Source organism: Salvia splendens, chromosome 18 (genome assembly GCF_004379255.2).
Source record: "Salvia splendens isolate huo1 chromosome 18, SspV2, whole genome shotgun sequence".
Classification (NCBI taxonomy): Eukaryota; Viridiplantae; Streptophyta; class Magnoliopsida; order Lamiales; family Lamiaceae; genus Salvia; species Salvia splendens.
Window position 1 is genome coordinate 255,510 of NC_056049.1, and position 21,895 is coordinate 277,404.

The window sequence follows — 21,895 nt, forward strand, 5'->3', positions numbered from 1 at the left end:
AGATATTCGATTGATTTTCCTTGTTAGCTCTTGTAGTTATTCGATTTATCCTTGCACTTTCTATATTCAATTGATTAGCTACCTCTTGAATACATGTTAGAGTTGATTAGAGTACTCGGGACATGAAATAGTTGGCTTGGAAAATGGCTAATTCACACTTTAATTCAATAGAACTCGGGAGAGTTGAGGTTTCACGTGAGGTCATTGGTCTTAACGATCTTTTAGGAGTTAGATGTTAGAGATTTAAATGGGACTTTGATTTCAACACCTAATCTACGGATTTCTCACCTCGGGAGAGGGTTTAATCCAGTTAAGTGACCGACTTAATAACTCTAGAGACCGTAATTCAAGAAAGTCGATTGTGTTTTGGATCCTAATATTCTACATTCCTATGCCTGCTTTGTATCATTGTTTATATGCTTTCTTTTTATTTGTTTATTTATTTTTCAGTCTAGTTTAATAAAATCAAATAAAAAAAAACATTTGTGTCTTTAAATAGTATATGATGCTTAGTATATGATAGTCAGTTGCAATCTTATTCCATGTGTTCGATATCCCGGTACTGACCTTTAGCTATACTAGATCTACCCTGTAAACTTGCAGGTATTTTTAGTGCTAATAAATAGTGCATCAATGATATCCGCCGGGGAGAGAGAAATGGACGAACAGAGAGGAGAAAGAGAGATTGAAAGTTTTAGAGCAGAAGCGATAAAGTAAAAGGGAACTCATAGCTAAAATAGAATTGCAATGTATTGATAATTCAAAATCTGAAATCATCGAGATGGTTCTCAACACTGCTCTATATATAACTACAAGCATAAATAGATAAGGAAGCCTAACAAACTACAGCTAGTGCAACCAATAGAAAATCAACACTGCATTAGATCTCATGGACCACATGCCACGCGCTCTTCATTCTTTCCTTTGTTCTGTCTGCAAAGTGGTCCAAGGAGTATATCCTTCCAGCTTATGGGAGATGATGCCACGTCTCTTGTTTCAGCACTTCCTTTATTGGACTCATTGCTAATGTATGAATCTGCAAGAACATCCTTATTAGCAACACATATATTAACACTTCCCCTCAATTCGAGAGAGGTGCGAGAACAGATTCCCAATTTTTTTCTGAGCCTCGAGAAGAATTGCTGACTCAATGGCTTGGTTAAAATATCCGCAACTTGGTCAATGGATGGAACATGTCTAAGATCTATCTCCTTTGCTGCAGCCTTATCTCTAACAAAATGAATATCTAACTCAATGTGTTTGGTTCTTGAATGTAGAACTGGATTAGAGGCCAAAGCAATTGTGCTTAGATTATCAACCCAAACAATGGGAGATCCTTGAAGTGGAATGCTCAACTCCTTTAATAGAGACTTGATCCCTGTTATTTCACAGACCACAACAGCTAAACTTCTATACTCCGCCTCAGTACTTGACCGAGATAAGACCTTCTGTTTCTTTGTAGACCAAGACACAAGATTATCCCCAAAATAAACACAATATCTGGATGTTGATTTTCTGTCATCAATGTCTGAAGCCCAATCAGAATCTGAAAATCCAGTTAGCTTAAAAGAAGAAGGCTTAATAAGCAGTCCGTAATCTACAGAGCCACTTAAGTACCTTAAAATGTGTTTTACAGCTTTTCAATGAGTATCCAAAGGATATGCCATAAACTGACTCACCTTGTTAACTGAGAAACTAAGTTCAGGCCTTGTAATGGTGACGTATTGTAGACCCCCAACTATACTTCTGTATAATTTTCCATCAATAGTAGGCTCTCCTTCCGTCTTGCTTAGCTTTAAATCAGAAACCATAGGTGTAAGATGTGGCTTAGCATCAGCCATCTTTACTTTGTTTAGTAACTCAGTAATGTAGGCAGCTTGGGAAAGATGTAGGCCACGAGCAGTTTTTTATACCTCAATCCCAAGAAAATGCTTCACTTCCCCCAAATCTTTTATAGAAAATTTCTTATTCTGTTGATCGACAATTCTTGCAATTCCAGATTGAGTGTTGCCCGTGATGAGCATGTCATCAACATAAAGAAGAAGATAGATAGTTTCGGACTTGGTCTTGATGAGGAAAAGAGAATGATCAACTTTAGACCGGGTAAAACCAAAACCAATCAAGGTAGACTGCATCATGAGAAACCATGATCTAGAAGCCTGTTAAAGACCATATAAAGCTTTATTGAGCTTACACACCATGCCTGGAGGACCTTGTTCAAACCCAGGGGGCTGCTTCATATAGATTTCTTCATTCAAATCCCCATTAAGAAATGCAGTATTCACATCCAAGTGTTTAATATCCCATCCATAAGTAACAGCAATACTTAGGATAAGCCTAACTGTATTATGCTTGACAACTGGACTAAAAGTCTCAAGAAAATCAAGACCAGCTTCTTGAGAAAATCCTTGAGCAACCAATCTAGCTTTATGTCTTGCAATAGAACCATCAGCATGTTTTTTTAGTTTAAACACCCAAGTGCAGCCTATCAAATTCTTTCCAGGAGGTAAAAAGGTGAGAGACCAAGTCTTGTTTTTAAGTAAAGCCATAAACTCTTCTGTCATAGCACACGTCCAAACTGGAATGGCCAGAGCAAACTTTGCAGAGCAAGGTATAATAAGGTGAAGTTCATCATGCTCAGTAGAAAAAGTAGCTGCAGTTAAAGCCTTGGGTTTAAAAATTCCATTTTTGGCTCTAGTGATCATATGGTGTCTGCCGGAGATGATAGGTGGAGATGTAGAGGGTAAGTCATGAGAAATTGAAGGATTAGAATGAGAAGAAGAGGAATCAGAGATGGCAGGAGAAGAGGGATGAGCAGTATGTGGAGTAGATGAGATATGAGCAGGGAGTGGAGATAAGACATGAGTAGGGGTGGGGAAGATGACTGTGTAGCTGAAAAAGAATTGAGATCATTGTTTGGAGGAGGTGGAGGAGTCCTAGGTATTGATGAGAAGAGAGTAAAATAAGTATGTGACAAAGTAGATGAATTAGGGAATGGTGATGATGATGATGATGATTGTGGGGGCATTGATTTATGAGGAAAGATAGACTCATGAAAAGTGATATCCCTAGTTATAATGACCTTCCCAGAACAAAGAAGAGCTTTATAGCACTTATGTGAGATACTATAGCCAAGAAACACAGCAACATCAGATCTAAAATCAAGCTTGGATTTGTTTGTAGGTCGTAGGTGAGGGTAATAGAGACAACCAAAGGATTTGAGTGACAGGTAGTTTAGCTTGTCTTTGTGCAAAAGTTCATATGGAGATTTATAGGACAAGACTTGAGATGGAATTCTGTTGATAAGATAAACTGCAGTAGCAAAGGCATCATCCCAAAAACCAGAGGAAAGATCTGACTGAGAAAGGAGAGTAAGACCGGTTTCTACAATATATAATATCGGTGTTTTCTTTCCGCTAGGCCATTTTGCTGAGGGGTATATGGACAAGAGACTCGATGATGTATTCCCTCAGAGTTTAAATAATCAGTTAAACCTCTATATTCACCTCCCTGGTCGCTTTGAAGAGACTTTAGTTTACAAGCAAATTGAGTTTCAGCCAGACATTTGAAGTGTTTGAAAACAGATAATAATTCATCTTTAGTTTTAAGGAGATATAGCCAAGTGAAACGGCTATAGTGATCAATGAAATTAACATAGTATCGAAAACCATTTCTGGAAACGATTGGGGCAGGCCCAGAGATCAGAGTGAATTAGTTCAAGAGGTGCATTATGATGTGAGGAAGAAGGTGAGTAAGAGAGTCTGTGACTCTTGGATATGCAACATGAATGGCAGACAAAATCAGAACTCGTTGAAGCAAAAGGGATATTACAATCTAATCGAGTTCTTTTGACAATAGGCAAGACACAATGCCCTAGTCTTTGATGCCAAAGGTCTAAACTATCAGAATGTTTACAAGAAATTTGAAAAACAGCAGGTGAGCAAGCTGAAGCAGAGGCTAACTTGGTCTTGATTGAAGGGGAAAAAGCTGGAGAGATGAGAGCCTTGTTGAAGAGGAATTTATAAAGCCCATTATCAAGTGTGCCCTGCAATATTACCTCCTTGGTGTCCTGATCTCTCACAAGGCAAAAGGAAGGGTGAAATTCAAAAAAGACTCCATTATCTTTGGCAAAATGAGAAACACTTAAGAGATTTTTACAGACTTTGGGCACATGAAGCAAATTACTAAGATGGAAAAATCTAGGAGAATGAGAACTAAGATGCGTACTAGAGGCTGGAGTAAGAATAACATCACCAATATGTTCAATGTCAATGCCAAAATCATCACCAAGGTGTAGAGAATTACCTCCATTGTACTCTGAGGCACTGTTCAGATTATTCAGATCATTAGAAACATGATGAGTCGCTCTAGAATCTGGGTACCAAGATATAGAGGAGGAAGCATCTGAGTGAGTTTTGGTGTTGAAATCTGAAGGAGATCCATAAGCAGAAGTTCCTCTGATCTGAGCAATATGAGCAGCAGGATGAGAGTTTCCAAATTGCTGCTGAAAGAGTGGTTGATGCTGCTGATGAGACCATTGAGCATTGTGCTGTGAAGCAAAAGTTTGTATATGCCAACAACGATCTACAGTGTGGCCAGGTTTTTGACAAAGTTGACACTCCAATATATTCCCATTTCTGCCTCTTCCACCAGATCTACCACCTCTTCTTCTCCCACCTCCAAAAGACCTATTTGAAGGGTACATGTTACCTTATGTATTACTTGAGGGGGCTGGAGAAACTTCTCTTCTAAAGGCAGGCATTTGAGTGAGATTCAAAGAGGAAATAGAGCCATCAACATTTATATGCGAGGAAGAGGATTTTGAGCCTTCCAATCTAGTTTCAAAACTCATCAACAGAGAAGATACTTCCTGCATTGTCCACCCATCTACACGAGCTGAGATTGCCACCATAACAGGATCATATTGAGGTCCTAGGCCATTCAGAGCATACAGAATCTGATCATCCTCTGAAATCTTGCATCCAATAGCTGCAAGAAGATCACAACAGCGCTTGATTTTTCCCAAATATTCAATTATTGGCAAAGAGTCCTTGATATTTTGAAACTGCATCTTATACTGCATTGCTTTTGCCTTAGACTGGCTAGCAAAACTGGTCTCCAATGCTTGCCAGATCTGACGGCTTGTGGTTAACCCTACCATGAGTGCAAAGAATGTTCTCCGAGATAGAAGACTGCAACCAAGACGCTAGCAGCTGATCTTGCTTCTTCTATGGTGAGTATTCTGGATTTAACTTTATTTTGGATGTTTCTTCTACGACTATCATTCTTTGTGGACCCACCTGATCTTCAAAGAGAAAGGGCTCTAGATCAAAAGCTCGTATTGTGGACATCAACTGCTGTCTCCACACCAAATAGTTGCTCTCCGTAAGCTTCACTGCTATCGGATGAGTTTGAGTCAACACTATGACAGAATGAGAAAATGGTGAGATAGCATTTTCCTCACCTCCTGAGTTGTCACTTTCAGCCATGATTTGGATAATAAAACAAAACAGAAAAGAGGGAGTATACAGAAACTAGGATGAACCTAGGCTCTGATACTATGAAAGTTTTAGAGCAGAAGCGATAAAGTAAAAGGAAACCCATAGCTAAAATAGAATTGCAATGCATTGATAATTCAAAATCTGAAATCATCGAGAAGATGGTTCTCAACACTGCTCTATATATAACTACAAGCATAAATAGATAAGGAAGCCTAACAAACTACAGCTAGTGCAACCAATAGAAAATCAACACTGCATTAGATCTCATGGACCACATGCCACGCGCTCTTCATTCTTTCCTTTGTTCTGTCTACAAAGTGGTCCAAGGAGTATATCCTTCCAGCTTATGGGAGATGATGCCACGTCTCTTGTTTCAACACTTCCTTTATTGGACTCATTGCTAGTGTATGAATCTGCAAGAACATCCTTATTAGCAACACATATGTTAACAGAGATGAAGGCTGAACATTTGTGTATGGTTTGTAGGATTATTAAATTATTAATTTATGTACATAATTGGCTTTAGTTTAGCCTTTTTAGGTATAAAGTGGGTTTAGTGGGTTAGATCAAATGGAGTATTTTAAATTTAAATAATTTCTAATTGTAAATTTTTATTTAAATAGAGTTTTAGTTTGGGTGTTGGGTTCTATTATTATGTATTTTAAAAAAAATTATGTATTGGGCTTTGTAAATATATAATGTTAAAATTAAATTCTTTTTCATTAACTAATTAAATTTATATATAATTAGTGTTGAATTACTTTGATCTAATTTATTAAATTATACTCCCTCCGTCCTTTAAAAATAGAACACTTTGTAAACGGCACGGGTTTTAATGTAGAATTGGTAAAGTAAGAGAGAAGGGAAAAAAATAAGAGAGAAGGAGAAAAAGTAAGAGAGAAGTAGTGTTAGTGGAATGTGGGGTCCATATTATTAGTAGTGTTTAATTGTGTTAGGTAACACAAGTATATTTAATTAGGAACTAGGATCAATGACTATAATTAAATTCAACAAATTAACTTCAAATTTTCATTTTTGGAAATGGAAAATTGTATCCAGGGTTGGAAAACTGCTTTAACGGTTGGGAAATTGCACTAATGGTTGGAAAACTGCTTTAACGGTTGGGAAACTGCTGCCTGAAAATGATGCTGGTGCCGATATTGATCTGTCATTTCTGAATGACTATTTCCAGATATAGTTAGCATTAGAAGTGTAGGCTTTTTGTGCATTTTGGTAAGGTTGTCAAGTTAAAGTTTTTTGTACATTTTGGTAAGCATGTAATGTCTCAGCTTTTTGTACATGTTTGTCAACTAGTGTGATGCTTATTTGCAAGCCTCCAAACATATGGAATGAAATGTAATTCCACAGGGTGACTTCTAAATTAGACAACACAAGATATTCATACAGAATTGCATCATTGACATTCAAATTCAGATTCTGCCCCAACACAATGATCCAACAAATGCAAAACATTCATCCAACAAATGTAACACATTCATAGGACAGTCACATTCAGACGCAACACATTAAATACAACCAGCATTGCACACCAAGGACAATATATCGACAGATATAGCAAGATAGTCACCTGATTAGAGATCAAGTGTCAAAACTGCCGGACAAAATATCGCCAGAAGTTCGAGGAAAACTTTATCCGACTTAGGGCGCACTGTTCTCGGCCGAGAATCAAGGATTACAGTCTCGGATGTGGAGGATAATGTCTCAGATTCGTCAAACGACACCACCAACTCCGACACCACCATGTCAGAGTCGTCAAGCAGATGACTCATCTCCGGCACCACCGCGTTCAATTCGTCGCACGGAAGGACCGTTTCCTGCACCACCGTTTCCAACTCGTCTCCGGCACCACCACCGTTTGGATCTGACTCGAAACGTTCACGAGCGTGACTAGGGTTTACAGCAGGTCTTCGAAACAAACTTCGATTTACATTTCGATGGAATCGTTGCTGAGGGCTACGGCTGCGCTGCCGACTAGGGGGTGTATCCGGAACGACGGTTTCCATTTCGGACTCCATTGAGAAGATGGATCGAGCAGAAGAGGGAGGATGAGAGCGACGTGAAGGATGAAGATGTAGATGAAGACGAAGATGAAGATGTTTCAATCTCAATTTTAGATAGGGCACGATTAATTTAGGTTTAGGAATTGGGTGGGTTGGGGTAATTAATTAGTTGGGGTAATTAGTTTACGAGTCAGAAATTATGAGGCTAAATAGAAAATTAAGTTTTAATTCTAATGGCATAAGTGGTAAATAAAATGATGTGTGGGGTTATAGTGTAGTTGAAAACTTTCCATTTTTGATTGTGTTCTAATTTTGGTGGACGTCCAAAAAAGGAAACTGTGTTCTATTTTTTGTGGACGGAGGGAGTATAATGTTTTTAAGAATCTTACTTAAATGTTTTTTAATACTGTTAAAATATTGAAATATATATATATATATATGTATTAAAATAATAATGATGAGGAAAATCGAAATTCTTTATTGCAATACTTATTTCTATATTAATAATCAAGCTAAATGACAACACATATAGTGAAAATGGTTTGTCTCATCCTATATTTACTTAATTGAACATTTTAATATATTTTAAATAGTAGTATATAATTTTATAATATATTTTAATTAGTTTCCAATTAATTAAACAATACTACAAAGTTTATAGAATAAATTATGAAATTAGATGAATTATAAATATTTAAAATTAAATTTAATTTATAAAGTTTGTATGACTTCTTATGATATAAAGTGTAGTATAAATTTGAAGTGATGAACTGTTATCACTTATTTTAAGTGATAATTTACTTTTTATATGTATATATGGTGGAAATAAGATTTTTTTTTTTCGTATACAAAAATTGCATTTAATCTTTGATCATGCATATCAAGTGATTTCATGGTCTGAAATTAAACATAAGAAAATAAGTAGTCAACTAAGATGTGATTATTAGATGATCCAATTTTTTTTATCTTGGCTTCTCAGGATATTTTAAATTTCTATGATCTAATTTATTCATATATTTAACTGTTTATTTCTTACTATTAATAAAAGATTAAAAAAATTAAATGATATTGATAACATGGTATTTAATGAAAGAAAATTGTCTTTCTACTAACAAAAATCTAAAATTATTATCATTATCAAACAAAGAACAATATTGCATAACATTAATTGTTGTTGTGTCTAATAATATACAATTTTATATGTAAATATATTAGTTTAATTAAATATGTTGAAATAACTTATAAATGTGTTTAATTTAAGATATATAATTTATAAATATATTTATATTTAAATTACTAGAACTACACATTGTTATAATTAAGTTGATTTTGATTTATTCTACTACTATATAAGATAATTTTGTTTGTCACTTTGAGTTCTATTTCTTTTTTATGATTTACAAAATATTATCGTGTACTTTGAATTTAATTTTGATGAAAATGAATTTATTAATTGTGATTTTTTTATTCGTTTTTATCATGTGTACTTAATTCTAAAAAAACATGTTTTTAGTTATAAACAATTATGTTGCAATTTCAAAACTTATGAACTAATGGTTTGTTATTGTTTTTCTTATGTTTTTGTTTGCATTTATGAATACTTATGTTTTGTTAATCGAAACTAGTGAACTATTTATTCGTTTAAATAGTTTGCTTTTTTTCTTATGTAAATAGTAGTATTACATTTTTCTTTATTTGTATGTCTCATATCAAATATTAAAATAATATACAATTATCTGCTAAAATATGAAATATTTCATTGAGAGTGAGTTGAGAGAAGTACAAATATCTTTTTGTGGTTGTTTATAATATTTTTAATTGTTTATAATATTACAAATACTTATTTTAATTAGTTTTTATCTGTAAATATATTTTTATACTTATTTACTCTATATTCTTTATTTTAAATTAATATATCTTTATTATTTAAAAATCTTTTGTCATGTGTATAGCACATGTGGTAACACTAGTAATTACAAAAAGGACATCAACCATATATCACATTCTTAAAATATTATTTCATCAAATTTTAACAGTCACAAATCAATTAAAAATATCAGAATGCATTCGTCCGATGGCCAATTCAGTGGAGCATGACAAATTGGATAGTGGTGTAAGATTTTTATTTTTTGTATTTCTAAATGGGAAATAGAAATATGAATCGATCATCCTTATTGATCAAATGAAATGAGGGGAGATAAATTTGAAAGTGGGCCATTCTTATCTTATCCGAGCCAAGCGAGAGGTTCAAGACACGTCCCATCCTATTTCTTAGTATCCTTAGAGCATCCACTCCGTTGTCTCTCACCGTCTATTAACCGTCTCTTAAACTACTATTTGAGGGCTTCACTGTACTTTTTTACTCCGTCCCTTAACTAAGGAACGGAACCTACAACGCTCCGTCCCTTAACCATCCCTTAAATCGTCCATTAAATTACTATTCATTCAATTTCATTTTTCATTTTTATTTCCAACCCAATTCAATTAAAACAAACACACTTCATTAAAAAACACACAACATAAAAAAAAATTTACAACTTAAAATTTTTAAAAAAACACACACAACTAAAATCCTAAAAAATTAAACGTTACATAATTTAAAATACAAATTTAAAGAAAAAAAAAACTACTCCGTAGGCGAATCATCCCCCGAAGGCGGTCGAGGTGGAGGGGGAGTCGGAAGGCCAAGTTGTGCTGTCATATGCACAATTCCGTTCCACCAGGCCGCGTATTGGGAGGGTGAGAAGCGGGAAGTGTCCGCCATTGTGACGGTCATGTACACCGCCATAAGAGTGTCCGAGCCTCCCCCCGAGCCCGATCCTGAGCCCGTTTGGCTTGATTCGCCTCGGCCCTTCCTCGCTCTAGCCGCCTTCGTCATCGTTGGCCGTACCCGCAAACTCATGCGGTGCACTCTCTTGTCTGCCGCTTCCCTCACCGGTGTCACCAGATGAGTATTGACCACTCACCGTGTGCTTCGTGCGCTTCGAGGTTGAGCCCGAGCTGGAGTGGACACCGCCGGCCCACCGTTCCTCGTCCTAGTTGCCGGTGTCCTGGTTATAGACGCGCAAAGCCGCCCTCAGAATTGTAGACGCGCAAAGCCGCCGGCCCACCGGGAGCCTGCCAAACATCAACAAATTTAAATTGTTTGCCGGTGTCCTGGTTGTAGACGCGCAAAGCCGCCCTCAGAATGTCGGCTCCCGTGGCGCCGCTTCGGTCGAGTAGATGCCGCAGAATTTTTTGACGTGTCTGTCGACTCGGTCAAAGTGAGAGCGGAGCATTTTATATGTGCGCTTGCGGGAGCCTTTCGGCTTGATCTGGTGGTAGAGCTCGCAGACCTTTTCTCAGAAACACTTCTGGGGTTGTTGATTCCCGACAATGGGATCGTATGAGATGGTAACCCAGGCGTTGTACACCGCCAGCGTTTCGAGGTTGCTGCACGGATGCCGGCCTAGATCCTCTTCCTCTTCCTCCTCCTTGCCCGCCTGGGGTTCCGCTCTAGAGCTTCCACCGCCTCGGCCCCCTCCACCGCCTCGGCCTACTCCCGGCGTGGGATCAACGGGAAAATCCTCCCGAATCTGGGATAATCCCTGCGAATACCGCGGGGCGGAGGGACGAGCATATGCATCTATGTCAAAATTGGGTGGTTGGTACCCCCCGGCGTCTCCGAACCCTGGGTGCCCGGCGTCGACGAACCGGAACCACCCAGTGTGTTGATCATGGTCTCCCAATCGCCGAACGCGTTGAGATCCTACCCGCCGGAGCCTCCACTGTCGGAGTTGCCGTCGCCGGACATCTTGTGATGAGTTGTTAGATGAAAATTGGAGAGGAAATTGAGATGATTTAGGAAGAATAGATGTGTAGTTGTGTGTGAAATAAGGATGAATTAGGAGTATTTATAGAGTAAAAAATTTAATTAAAAAATAAAAAATGGTAATAAATAAATGGTAATATTACCGTTCGAATTTTTTTATTTTTTTATTTTTTTTAAAATTCAATTTAAAAAAAAGATTTATTGCGTCAGCACGTGACGACGCCCACTCGCGGGCCGGCGAGTGGGCGTCACGCACGACGCAGGGGCGCGCCACGTCACCAGGGCGCGTGGCGAGACAACCCGTCGCTTGTCTCGTAGGCACGGGACGCGAGATGGGCTCGGGACGGGCGCGGGACGGTTCGGCGAGCTGCAACGCGACGGATCGCGGGACGCCAGCGCGCCGCGTAGTGGATGCTCTTATCGATCAAATGATTTACCTTTTGAAATTATAATCATATTAACAATAAAATTTGGTCATAATCTATTCAATGTAAAATTTTAAAATATAACATTAAATCATAATATTTTATTTTTAAAATCGATAGAAATATGACCTAAATTGAGGACTATCCAAATAGGGGGAGATTGGGCATGAGGAATAGAAAAATTATGGGCACAAGATTAGGGCAATTTCGACTCTCACATCAATATCGATTTTATCTTAATTGGAGCAAATGAGATGATTAAAAAAAATTAAAATTTTAAAATTTAATACTGTCATATTTTCAATCTTTGTAAAAATGACTAGAATTTAGCTGAAATTTGTAATTTAAATATTGCTTTTTTAAGAGAAATATATCAAAAGCCCATTGAGAAGAGGGTTCGGCCCAACGTGGCCCAAACATATGATCTGGTCCAGCACCACGAATATTGGGGTAATATATAGATGTTTTGTCTAAATTTGGCCCAGCTATGTAGAGCGTTCAGCCCGCTTAAAATATCAAGCAACAACCGAATAAAATCTCACCGGAAAAACTAAAGCTTGAAAAAGCAGCGTCGCCGAGTATCCCGATCTCTCGTTCTGGCCCACCGGCATTGTTCAACTACTGAAAAAATAGGTTTTTTTATTTCTTGTGAGGCTATAGTCTGGAAAATTTTCGTACGAGCTGAACGACTTCAAACTGTTCGACGAAATCTCTGACCGAAAAAAAGTGTACGAATTCGATGGTGAAGTGGCCGAAGCAAATCACGCCGTCTCTCGTCGAGCGGCTGATGCAAGCAGAGAAAGACTTGGACAGAGCAATCTCCGTCTTCGAATCAGCCACCGCGGAATATTCCAACGGCTTCCGCCACGACCAAACCACATTCGGCCTCATGATCCGGCGACTCCTCTCCGCCAACAAGTTCCATCACGCCGAGGAAATGCTCGCCCGAATGAAGCTAGAGAATTGCAATGCAAACGAAGATATATTCCTCTCCATCTGCAGGGCATACGGCAGAGTTCACAAGCCCCTCGAAGTCGTTAGGATTTTCAGAAAGATGAAGGACTTCGAATGCGAACCGACCGCGAGATCTTACATTACAGTCTTCACCATTCTGGTCGACGAAAGCCACTTGAAAATGGCGTTCACGTTTTACCGTTACATGAGGAAGCAGGGGATTCCGGCAAGCGTCCCCTCGCTTAATGTTCTGATCAAGGCACTCTGCAAGAGCAGTGGAACTATGGATTCAGCTTTCAAGATCTTCAAGGAGATGCCTAAGCGAGGCCACACTCCCGATTCGTACACTTATGGAACCTTGATCAACGGGCTGTGTAGAGGCGGCAGGATTCTCGAGGCGAAGGAGCTTCTCATCGACATGGAGGCGAACGCGTGTGCACCCTCGGTCTTCACCTACAGCTGTATGATACACGGCTTGTGCCAGTCGAACAAGCTCTCTGATGCAATGGAGCTCTTCAAGGAGATGAAGAGGAAAGGTGTGGACCCGAATGTGTACACTTACAGCTCTCTGATCGACGGCCTTTGCAAGAATGGGCATTCGTTGCAGGCCATCGAGCTAATGGAGAGGATGGCGCGAAAGGGCTTAGTTCCAAACTCCATCACTTACAGTTCCTTGATAAATGGGCTCTCCAAGGAGGGTAAAATCCAAGAAATGGTTCAGATTCTTGATAGAATGAAGCTTCAAGACTTGAAGCCTGATGCAGGATTGTATTCGAAAGTGATCAATGGCTTCTGTGAGGTGGGGAAGTTCCACGAAGCTGCTAATTTCCTCGATGAGATGTCTCTTTCTGGGATAACTCCAAATCGAGTAACTTGGGGCCTTCATGTTCGAATTCACAATAGAGTGGTGCAAGGTCTTTGTAGTTTGAGTAGCCATAGCCAAGCTTTTCCTCTCTACCGGAGCTTGCGTAGTAGAGGCATATCGGTTGAGGCAAGAACCTTTGAGTCTCTTATACAGTTCTGCTGCAAGAAAGGAGATTTGCACGAGGCTGCTCGGGTTCTGGAGGAGATGGTTGTAGATGGATGCATTCCTGGTGAGGAAATATGGAATGAAGTGTTGGTTGGGTTCTGGGATAGAAGGAAAGTTCGTGAAGCTTCAGAGTTGCTGAAGGCTAAGCTGATCGATGAGTTGGAGACGGGCCTCAACAATGCTATCTGATCATCTGTAGCTTTATGTCTTCACTTTTCATCTAGTGCTAGATTGCCTTAGATTAATTATAGTAAACAGATTGTTAACTGAAATTTTAAATGTGAGGGTTTCATAGTAAGACAAGACGTCTTGATTGTTGTTTTTGGGCCATTGGTACGATTGCATTTTAAAGACAAACAGCCCTTCTTCGGATTAATCGACGATGTGATTAAGTTTCTGCATTAATTGGTCGATGAATTGCCTGAGGTGAAGCTAAATGCCTGAATGTTCTTCGATTTCCTCCATGTGTGTGTTTGTTGCAACACCAATATCGTTTCTTGTTTGCAACTATTCAATCTTTGCGAAATTAATTCGATTCTATCAATGATTCCGAAAGGATGAGTTTCACCGTTTGAAGTGCCCAAAAAATTATAGTACTAAAAATAATGTGTCCTTAATTACAAAGGTCAATAAAAAAAAGTTATTAATTAGCCTTTATTTTACTTAATTATGTTTGGAATCTATAAAATATGGAGTGAAAGGGGCATTACGTTGAAGTAGAAGTGAGGGGAAAGCCAATACCATGTCGCGTAATCGGAAAAGCAACGAAAAACATACTTCCAAGCATCCCGATCCCCACCTCCTTCGTCCCCGGCGACGGCGCCGGCCACAAGCACTCCACCACTTTCTCATTAAACATGGCAACCGCCGCGAACACCACCAAAGACATCACCGCGTACGCGAAGTCGATAAACCTCAGCTTATACTTGGTGGCGATCTCCGGCGGAAGAGTCGCCGACCCGTCGATGATCCACATGCCTCTGAACGTCGTGAAGCCGTAGCAAACGTTCCCCTTCTCGTCCGATAAGCTGTCCGTGAAGCTCAATAGCGCACACGAGAACGCGCAGAGCCTGTTAGAAGTGGCTGCAGAAATGATCAAGTTAAGCTTGCGATGACTTGATCAAGTCATCAGTGATCAAGCGCGATGACTTGATCAAGCGTGTTGAAGGAGATGGGCTGATCAACCAAGTCTTGTTGCTTGAGAAAAGTGGAGATGTTCGTACACGAGGAAAAGCAAGCGACAGCTCTCAACAAGCTGTCATCGCACAAGCCAACACCTCACGAGCTCGGCTCGTGACTGTACCCATGCTCACAGCTAAGATGCGGAACCACGAACGTACCTGGAGAGACGTGGTATTAAAGGGATTAAAGAAGGAAGTAGATTAGCAGAGTTTGTTATGATCAACTCTGTAATCTTCCTTTAACTTGTACTAGATGGATTATGGTAGAGTTCTAGATGTTTCCTATGCCGCTTATATCTAACAGCTCTTTGAGCTTTTTTGAATCAATGAAAATTCTCTGAGTATTCTCCATAATCCTTGTTTTCAATATGAGCTCGTTTATTCTTCTTCTTGGTTTTATTGCAAGTTTTCAAGCCCCACGAGCAATGCAGTCATGGCCCGGCCTGCCGCGTCGCAGTTGCCTCGGCCTGTGAATATTGGCGCAAGAATATTTGGCTTTTATTAATTAAGATTTGGCTTTGATTAATTAATGCAGATAATACGATATATTTGAACGTAAGTATTATTCTTTTATTAGATTATATAATATACTAGTTCAATTTGGCAAAATTAATTAAAGGTTGTGGCATCCTATTGACATGTTCTTCAATGTATTACCGAAAGTAGTGTATTCACTTACAGAATTTGATCAAAACACTAGAAACAAATTTCACAACAATTTAATGAATTGTATTTGTTGCACTTATATGTTACATGTTCTTCAATGTATTACCGAAAGTAATGTATTCACTTACAGAATTTGATCAAAACAGTAGAAACAAATTTCACAACAATTTAGTGAATTGTATTTGTTGCACTTAAATGTTCAATAGTACGTAATAACGGTTATAAATAAATGTATATGAAATTTGTTTACTGCGTATGATTAGATGATGACAGAAATTCACATCACCTGGAAGCAGAGGGCGGCCGAGCCGGTGGGGAGGAGGTCTGGCTGATGGCTTGTTGGATGAGGTTTCTGTCTACTTCCGGCAGCCCTTTGTTTGAAAGTAACGATGCCTTCTCTTCTTCGTCCTCCATGATTTCTTTAGACGAAGATGTCCTAATTTCCATGCCTACTAATTTACTTCTTCTGTTATTCCTTTCCATGCCTACGAAGGTGAGGATTGGAAGGGAAGGAAATCCAATTTGCTAGGATTTTTTGCCTTGCAAGGAACAAAAACGATGATAAGAGTTCCACAGCAGCAACCCATCTTCATGCAGCCGTCGACCAGATTGATAGTCACAACAGAGCTCGTCGCACACGGAGGCCGTCAACTCATTTTCACGACTTTGCTGTTCATTAGATGATTATGGTTAGTTATGGTTTTCTTTAGTTATTTAGTACAAATATAATGTAATATGAACAAAGTGTCGAGCGTACTTATAAGCTCTATCTCGGGTTTTCTTTGTGGTTCTTTCCCGAGAGATAGGTAGGTTGAACCGCCCTAGGTCCTAGATATAAAAAGGGAACTTGTCAACACATTTTAATTAATGAATGAATGATAAGAAATTTTCCCAATTTGCGTTCTCTTTATTTTTCTCTCAACAAACTGACGAACTGTCCGACGGAGGAGACCTCCGCGTGCAGCCTGAATTTGATCGCCGAGCTCTCTCGCCGTCGATCCTTGTCTCGATACGATCAACATCGTATCATCTGGTGCTTTCATTGACGTTCTCATGGCTACCAATCCCAATGACATACCTATTATTCCCAGCCGGGAACAGCTCGGGTTGCCGCAAACTGATGTTGTTCGGCCTGATCCGAACATGCCGACGGTGGCCGCTCCTGCCTCGGAGGTCATGTCCACCGGTCAGTGGGAGTGGATTATGTCCTCGTTTGCAAGATTGGAGTCAAGATTGGCTGCATCTGAACACCGGCCAATAGACCATCGTGTTCCTCCCCGGCCCGATCCTGATCCACCATATGCTATTCCACTCTCCGCAGCGGTTCTCCACCCTCATCCGATTCAGCAACCGCCCAATTCAGCAGTTAGTGGGTTTCAATTTCCTCCACAACCGTCCACAACTCCTCTTTCCCACTACCAACAAGTAACTACATCTTCACAACCTCCACATACTGGATTCGTACTACCACAACTGCCTCTCCAATACAACTCTCCTCCAATGTACGGCTCTGATCCATATGCTCATGCTCGACCTTATCATCCACACACGCTACCAACTAATCAGGTGCATTCGCAGTACGGCCCAACGACGATCGTCGACCGCCCGTTTTCTTCACCAATGGTCGGCCCTCGGCCTACTTCTTGTTGGTATCCCTCGGCAGATCGACAGCCTCGCGGAAGTCATGATCAACACAGAGGTGTTCGTCTGGATCCTCCCCGTTTTGACGGTACTGACACAGCAAATTGGATTTTCAAAATCCAATATTATTTCGATCATCTGATGATGCCGGATACAAACAGGTTGCACTATGTCGTCCCATTATTCGACCCGCCGGCCTCCGAATGGATAAAACATTATTGCTCTAATAATGATTTTGTTACTTGGCAAGACTTTCTATCCGACGTACGTTATCGTTTCGATCCGGACTGTTATGAAAGTTACATTGGCTTAATCGCAAAATTGTGTCAAACCGGCACGGTGTCGGATTATCAGCTTGAGTTTGAGAGATTGCAGAATAAGCTCTCCGGCGTCCCGGATTATATTCTTCTTCCCATTTATATCGCTGGTCTTAAACAACCATTGCAACGGGAGGTCAAGTTACATCGCCCTGCTACACTTGCTGCAGCTTTTGCCTTGGCCAAGGAATTATCGGCATGTCGTCCGGAGCATCAACCGTCAACCTCTAATTATCAGCATCAACAATGGATTCCGCGTGAACCGAGGACTACATACAGCACCTCTCCTAACCCAAACCCAATTACATCTTCTTCTTCTCAAGGTCCACGGCCTTCGGGTGGCAGATTCCGAGAGCTCGTCAAACTACCGGTGATGCACCTTTCTGCATCGGAGAAGGCAGATCGATCTCGTCGCGGGTTATGCTGGTATTGTGAAGACAAGTGGGCCACGGGTCATGTGTGTAACCATAATTTTTTGGCTTACATGGGCGTCGATGCTGACGAAGATGATGTGGTTGAATTAGAGACGGATGATAATGATATCACAGCGGATCTATCTCACTTGAATGCCGTCGAAGGCCGACAACACCTGAAGTCTTTTAATTTTGTGGGAACAATCCACAAATCTGCTGTGAATATTCTAATTGACAACGGAAGCTCCCATGATTTTATACATCCGTGCATCGCCGAAAAGCTAAGTCTTTCTTTGACGAAGATTAAACCTTTTCGTGTTTATGTCGGTAATGGTGAATCCTTAGTTTGTTCTCATGTCAGCGAGGAGACGGTTGTCGATCTACAAGGCCATATATTTCTCATTGATTTATATATTTTGGCATTTCATGGTCCGGATATCATATTGGGTATGGAATGGTTGGAATCATTGGGATGTGTCACACATGATTATTCGGCCCGGACTATGGAGTTCTTCCGTGATGATGCTCTTGTCGTCCTTCGTAGCCTTTCAACTTTGCCGCACCGAATGTCGGCTGCTTTGACGATGTTGATTTCACATATGGACGAGCTGGATTTTTTAAATCTTGCTGAAATTCCAGCAGATCAGCCTATAGACCAGCCTGGCCTCCAGGATGAATTTCCAAAAGAATTGCCTCCTACTGCCCTTCACGTTTTGTCCCAATTCTCGGCAGATTCTGCGTCGCAGGCTGTGGCACCACTTCCTGAAGAGTTTTTCATGTCGCGACCTGTTGTCAAATTGATAAGGTTGCAGGAACGTCGCATGGTGATGCAACACGGACAGCCGGTTGAACAAGGGTTGTTTCAGTGGTCTGATTCGATAGACAATTCCCCGACTTTTCCTCCATTTATCCTTGAGGACAAGGATGATCCTATCGGGGGGGGGGGAGTTGATAAGAGTTCCACAGCAGCAACCCATCTTCATGCAGCCGTCGACCAGATTGATAGTCACAACAGAGCTCGTCGCACACGGAGGCCGTCAACTCATTTTCACGACTTTGCTGTTCATTAGATGATTATGGTTAGTTATGGTTTTCTTTAGTTATTTAGTACAAATATAATGTAATATGAACAAAGTGTCGAGCGTACTTATAAGCTCTATCTCGGGTTTTCTTTGTGGTTCTTTCCCGAGAGATAGGTAGGTTGAACCGCCCTAGGTCCTAGATATAAAAAGGAACTTGTCAACACATTTTAATTAATGAATGAATGATAAGAAATTTTCCCAATTTGCGTTCTCTTTATTTTTCTCTCAACAAACTGACGAACTGTCCGACGGAGGAGACCTCCGCGTGCAGCCTGAATTTGATCGCCGAGCTCTCTCGCCGTCGATCGTTGTCTCGATACGATCAACATCGTATCAAACGATCACGGATTAAACACACCACCGTTTTTTTTCTTCCTTTTTTCATGAGGTTTGTTTGAGTTAATGCAGTTTCTTTAATTGGATTTCAGTGTCCAAGCTTAACTTTGAGTGAGGTCTTTGCATGCCCTTTTTGGGGTTTTTTAAACATAGTCAATAAAGATTTTCCATTTATAAGCGTGTGATCATTTCTACTTCATCATCCATATTATGGATTGGAGGAGAAAGCAAGAGTGGATAGAAAAAAAATTAGTGGAAAGATTATCATACTTTTTTCGATTTCTTTTTCTTATTCAAAGATAATTTTCGAGTAAATTTGACAAATTTTAGAGATTGAAATCAGGTTAAACTCCTTTCAACTTTCAAGTGTCATATCAATTGAGTTGCATTTTATCGTCTTGACAACTAAAATTGCCATTTTTGGGAATGTGAGTTGCAAGATCACAATGACAATATTTGTTTTCGTGTTGATATATATTACGTAAAAAATTGTATATGATAGTCATTCAATTTAAATTTCAGTTATATATATTGCTGGGACGCAAAGTTTATAAATGTTTACTAATTATTAAAATGTGGGGCTTTTGCTTGGTGACGGATCTTTCAGATTAATTATGGTTAACGATTTTTTATGAGCATACTTTATATGGAATTACCATTACATTTGAAACGCTAACCATATGACATTATATATATATAATGATAAAAGGTGAATCATTAATATATTTTCACTTCTACACGAGTATTAGGCAATTGTTTCGAGATAAATTTTAATGATAAATGGAGGATAATTGATGTTTTAAAAATAATAAAATAAAATTTATGAAATAAACCCATTTTTACTTGGGCTGTGTTTTGAGCCCAATCCAATTTAAATATTCAATTGGTTAAATGTGCCCAAGGTCTAAACAGACCATATTTAGAAAATAAGCCCAATGCCAAGTTTCCATATTGACGGGCATGAGCGATTCTCACGCACAATACTAGATCAAAGAAAAAGTATACTCCCTCCATTCCAATAAATATAAAACATTTGGTTTCCAACACGGAATTTTATGCAATGTTATTTTATGAATTAATCAAGAGAGAGTAAAGTAAGAGATAGTGTTGTTTCCATTTAAAAAACGTTTCATTTTTAATGGGACAACCAAAAAGGAAAACGTTTCATTTCTAATGGGACAGAGAGAGTATATGGAATCGCGGTGCAACGCCCATTCTAGACAATGGATGTCATACGAAAAAAGGAGTTAATCCAATCTCGAATAGTTTTGGCAAAGTTGTTGTACTATGAGCTACAACTCCAAAAAAAGATTTATTAGAGTATATTTTTGTAAACATTAATTTTGTAATAGAATGAGAGTGTATAAGTTAGTGAAGTGCGAGCTCCAGTTACTAAAAATAGACAGATATCCTAAAATGACAAAATATGTATTTTTTTATATGAAAGATGATGTATCATACTTTAATCATTGATTCTCTAAAAAAGTTACATTATTTTAACTCATTGTGATTATTAAGCACGTTATATTTACTAAGTTGTTCAACAATTCTCACCAAAGATTCTAATTAAATTTTTATCTAATAAACTGTAGTGGGTATGAGTTTATTTAATTTTTTTAATTGAGATTGTCAAATGTTCGTAATCTTGACTTTTAACAAAAACTTTTTATTAGAAGGTTAGGAATGATACATTAGAGATTTATCATATGTTTGTTCAACTAATTATCAAAATAAAATGCGTGAAAGAATAGGGGCTTATCTCAATGTGCTGCTTACATTTTATTTGCATCTAAATAATTAATAGTAATTGAAACTATTCAAGTCAAGGGACTTAATTTTAAGTACTCAATGTGCGAATCTGCAAAAATAACAAATAAATGTAGTAGTGTTCGGCCAACAAATCTTGTCATATAACAATCTAGATTAGGGATGATTTAATTATACTCGTAAACAATATGGATTTTAGAAAGAACAACATAACATTTAATATATGATGTACTTACATGAAATTTTGTGAGACTCGAACGAGTCAAAGTCATAATGATCATGCATCATTATATGTTTTTAGGTAGTTAGAGACTCTAATAGACTAATAAGATCATTAGTGATTGGGAAACCACTAATTAATTACTAAATATAAATAGTATTTTCACAACTTGGAGTTAGTAGTACTATTTCGTTTCCTCACAGAATGGCTTTATAGTTGTACGATCATTCTTTTTTCATGTAGTAAAATATTATAAATTAATTAAGTTTTAAAAATTGACCAACTAGCGATATAAAATTGATAAAATAAGCTAATAAAATGACAACTGATTGTGGGGAGAAGGCCATCATTTTGTGTTGTGTCTATTTAATAAAAGGCGACCCCCACCAAATTAGGGACGGATCCAAGAATGTAAATGAAAGGGAGTAAAATTATATGTATAGGAAATTTAAGGATTTAAGAAGGAGCAAATATAAAGAAATTTTAAAATTTTTGCAAAATTATTAAATAAAATAGTATACATCAATTTA

The 21,895-nt window shown here is 38.7% G+C and overlaps 2 protein-coding genes across 2 annotated transcripts; one reads left to right on the plus strand and one right to left on the minus strand.

Annotated features, from left to right (window-relative positions):
- Positions 1-4,711: 4,711 nt before the first annotated feature.
- Positions 4,712-5,161, minus strand: LOC121777788. The gene has a single exon (XM_042175148.1). The coding sequence runs from the start codon at positions 5,159-5,161 to the stop codon at positions 4,712-4,714; it is 450 nt and encodes a 149-aa protein (XP_042031082.1).
- Positions 5,162-12,271: 7,110 nt separating this feature from the next.
- Positions 12,272-14,072, plus strand: LOC121776380 (pentatricopeptide repeat-containing protein At5g46100-like). Its single transcript, XM_042173551.1, has one exon. It carries the CDS (start codon positions 12,498-12,500, stop codon positions 13,929-13,931), a length of 1,434 nt encoding a protein of 477 aa, XP_042029485.1. The 5' UTR covers positions 12,272-12,497; the 3' UTR covers positions 13,932-14,072.
- The last annotated feature ends 7,823 nt before the right edge of the window (positions 14,073-21,895 follow it).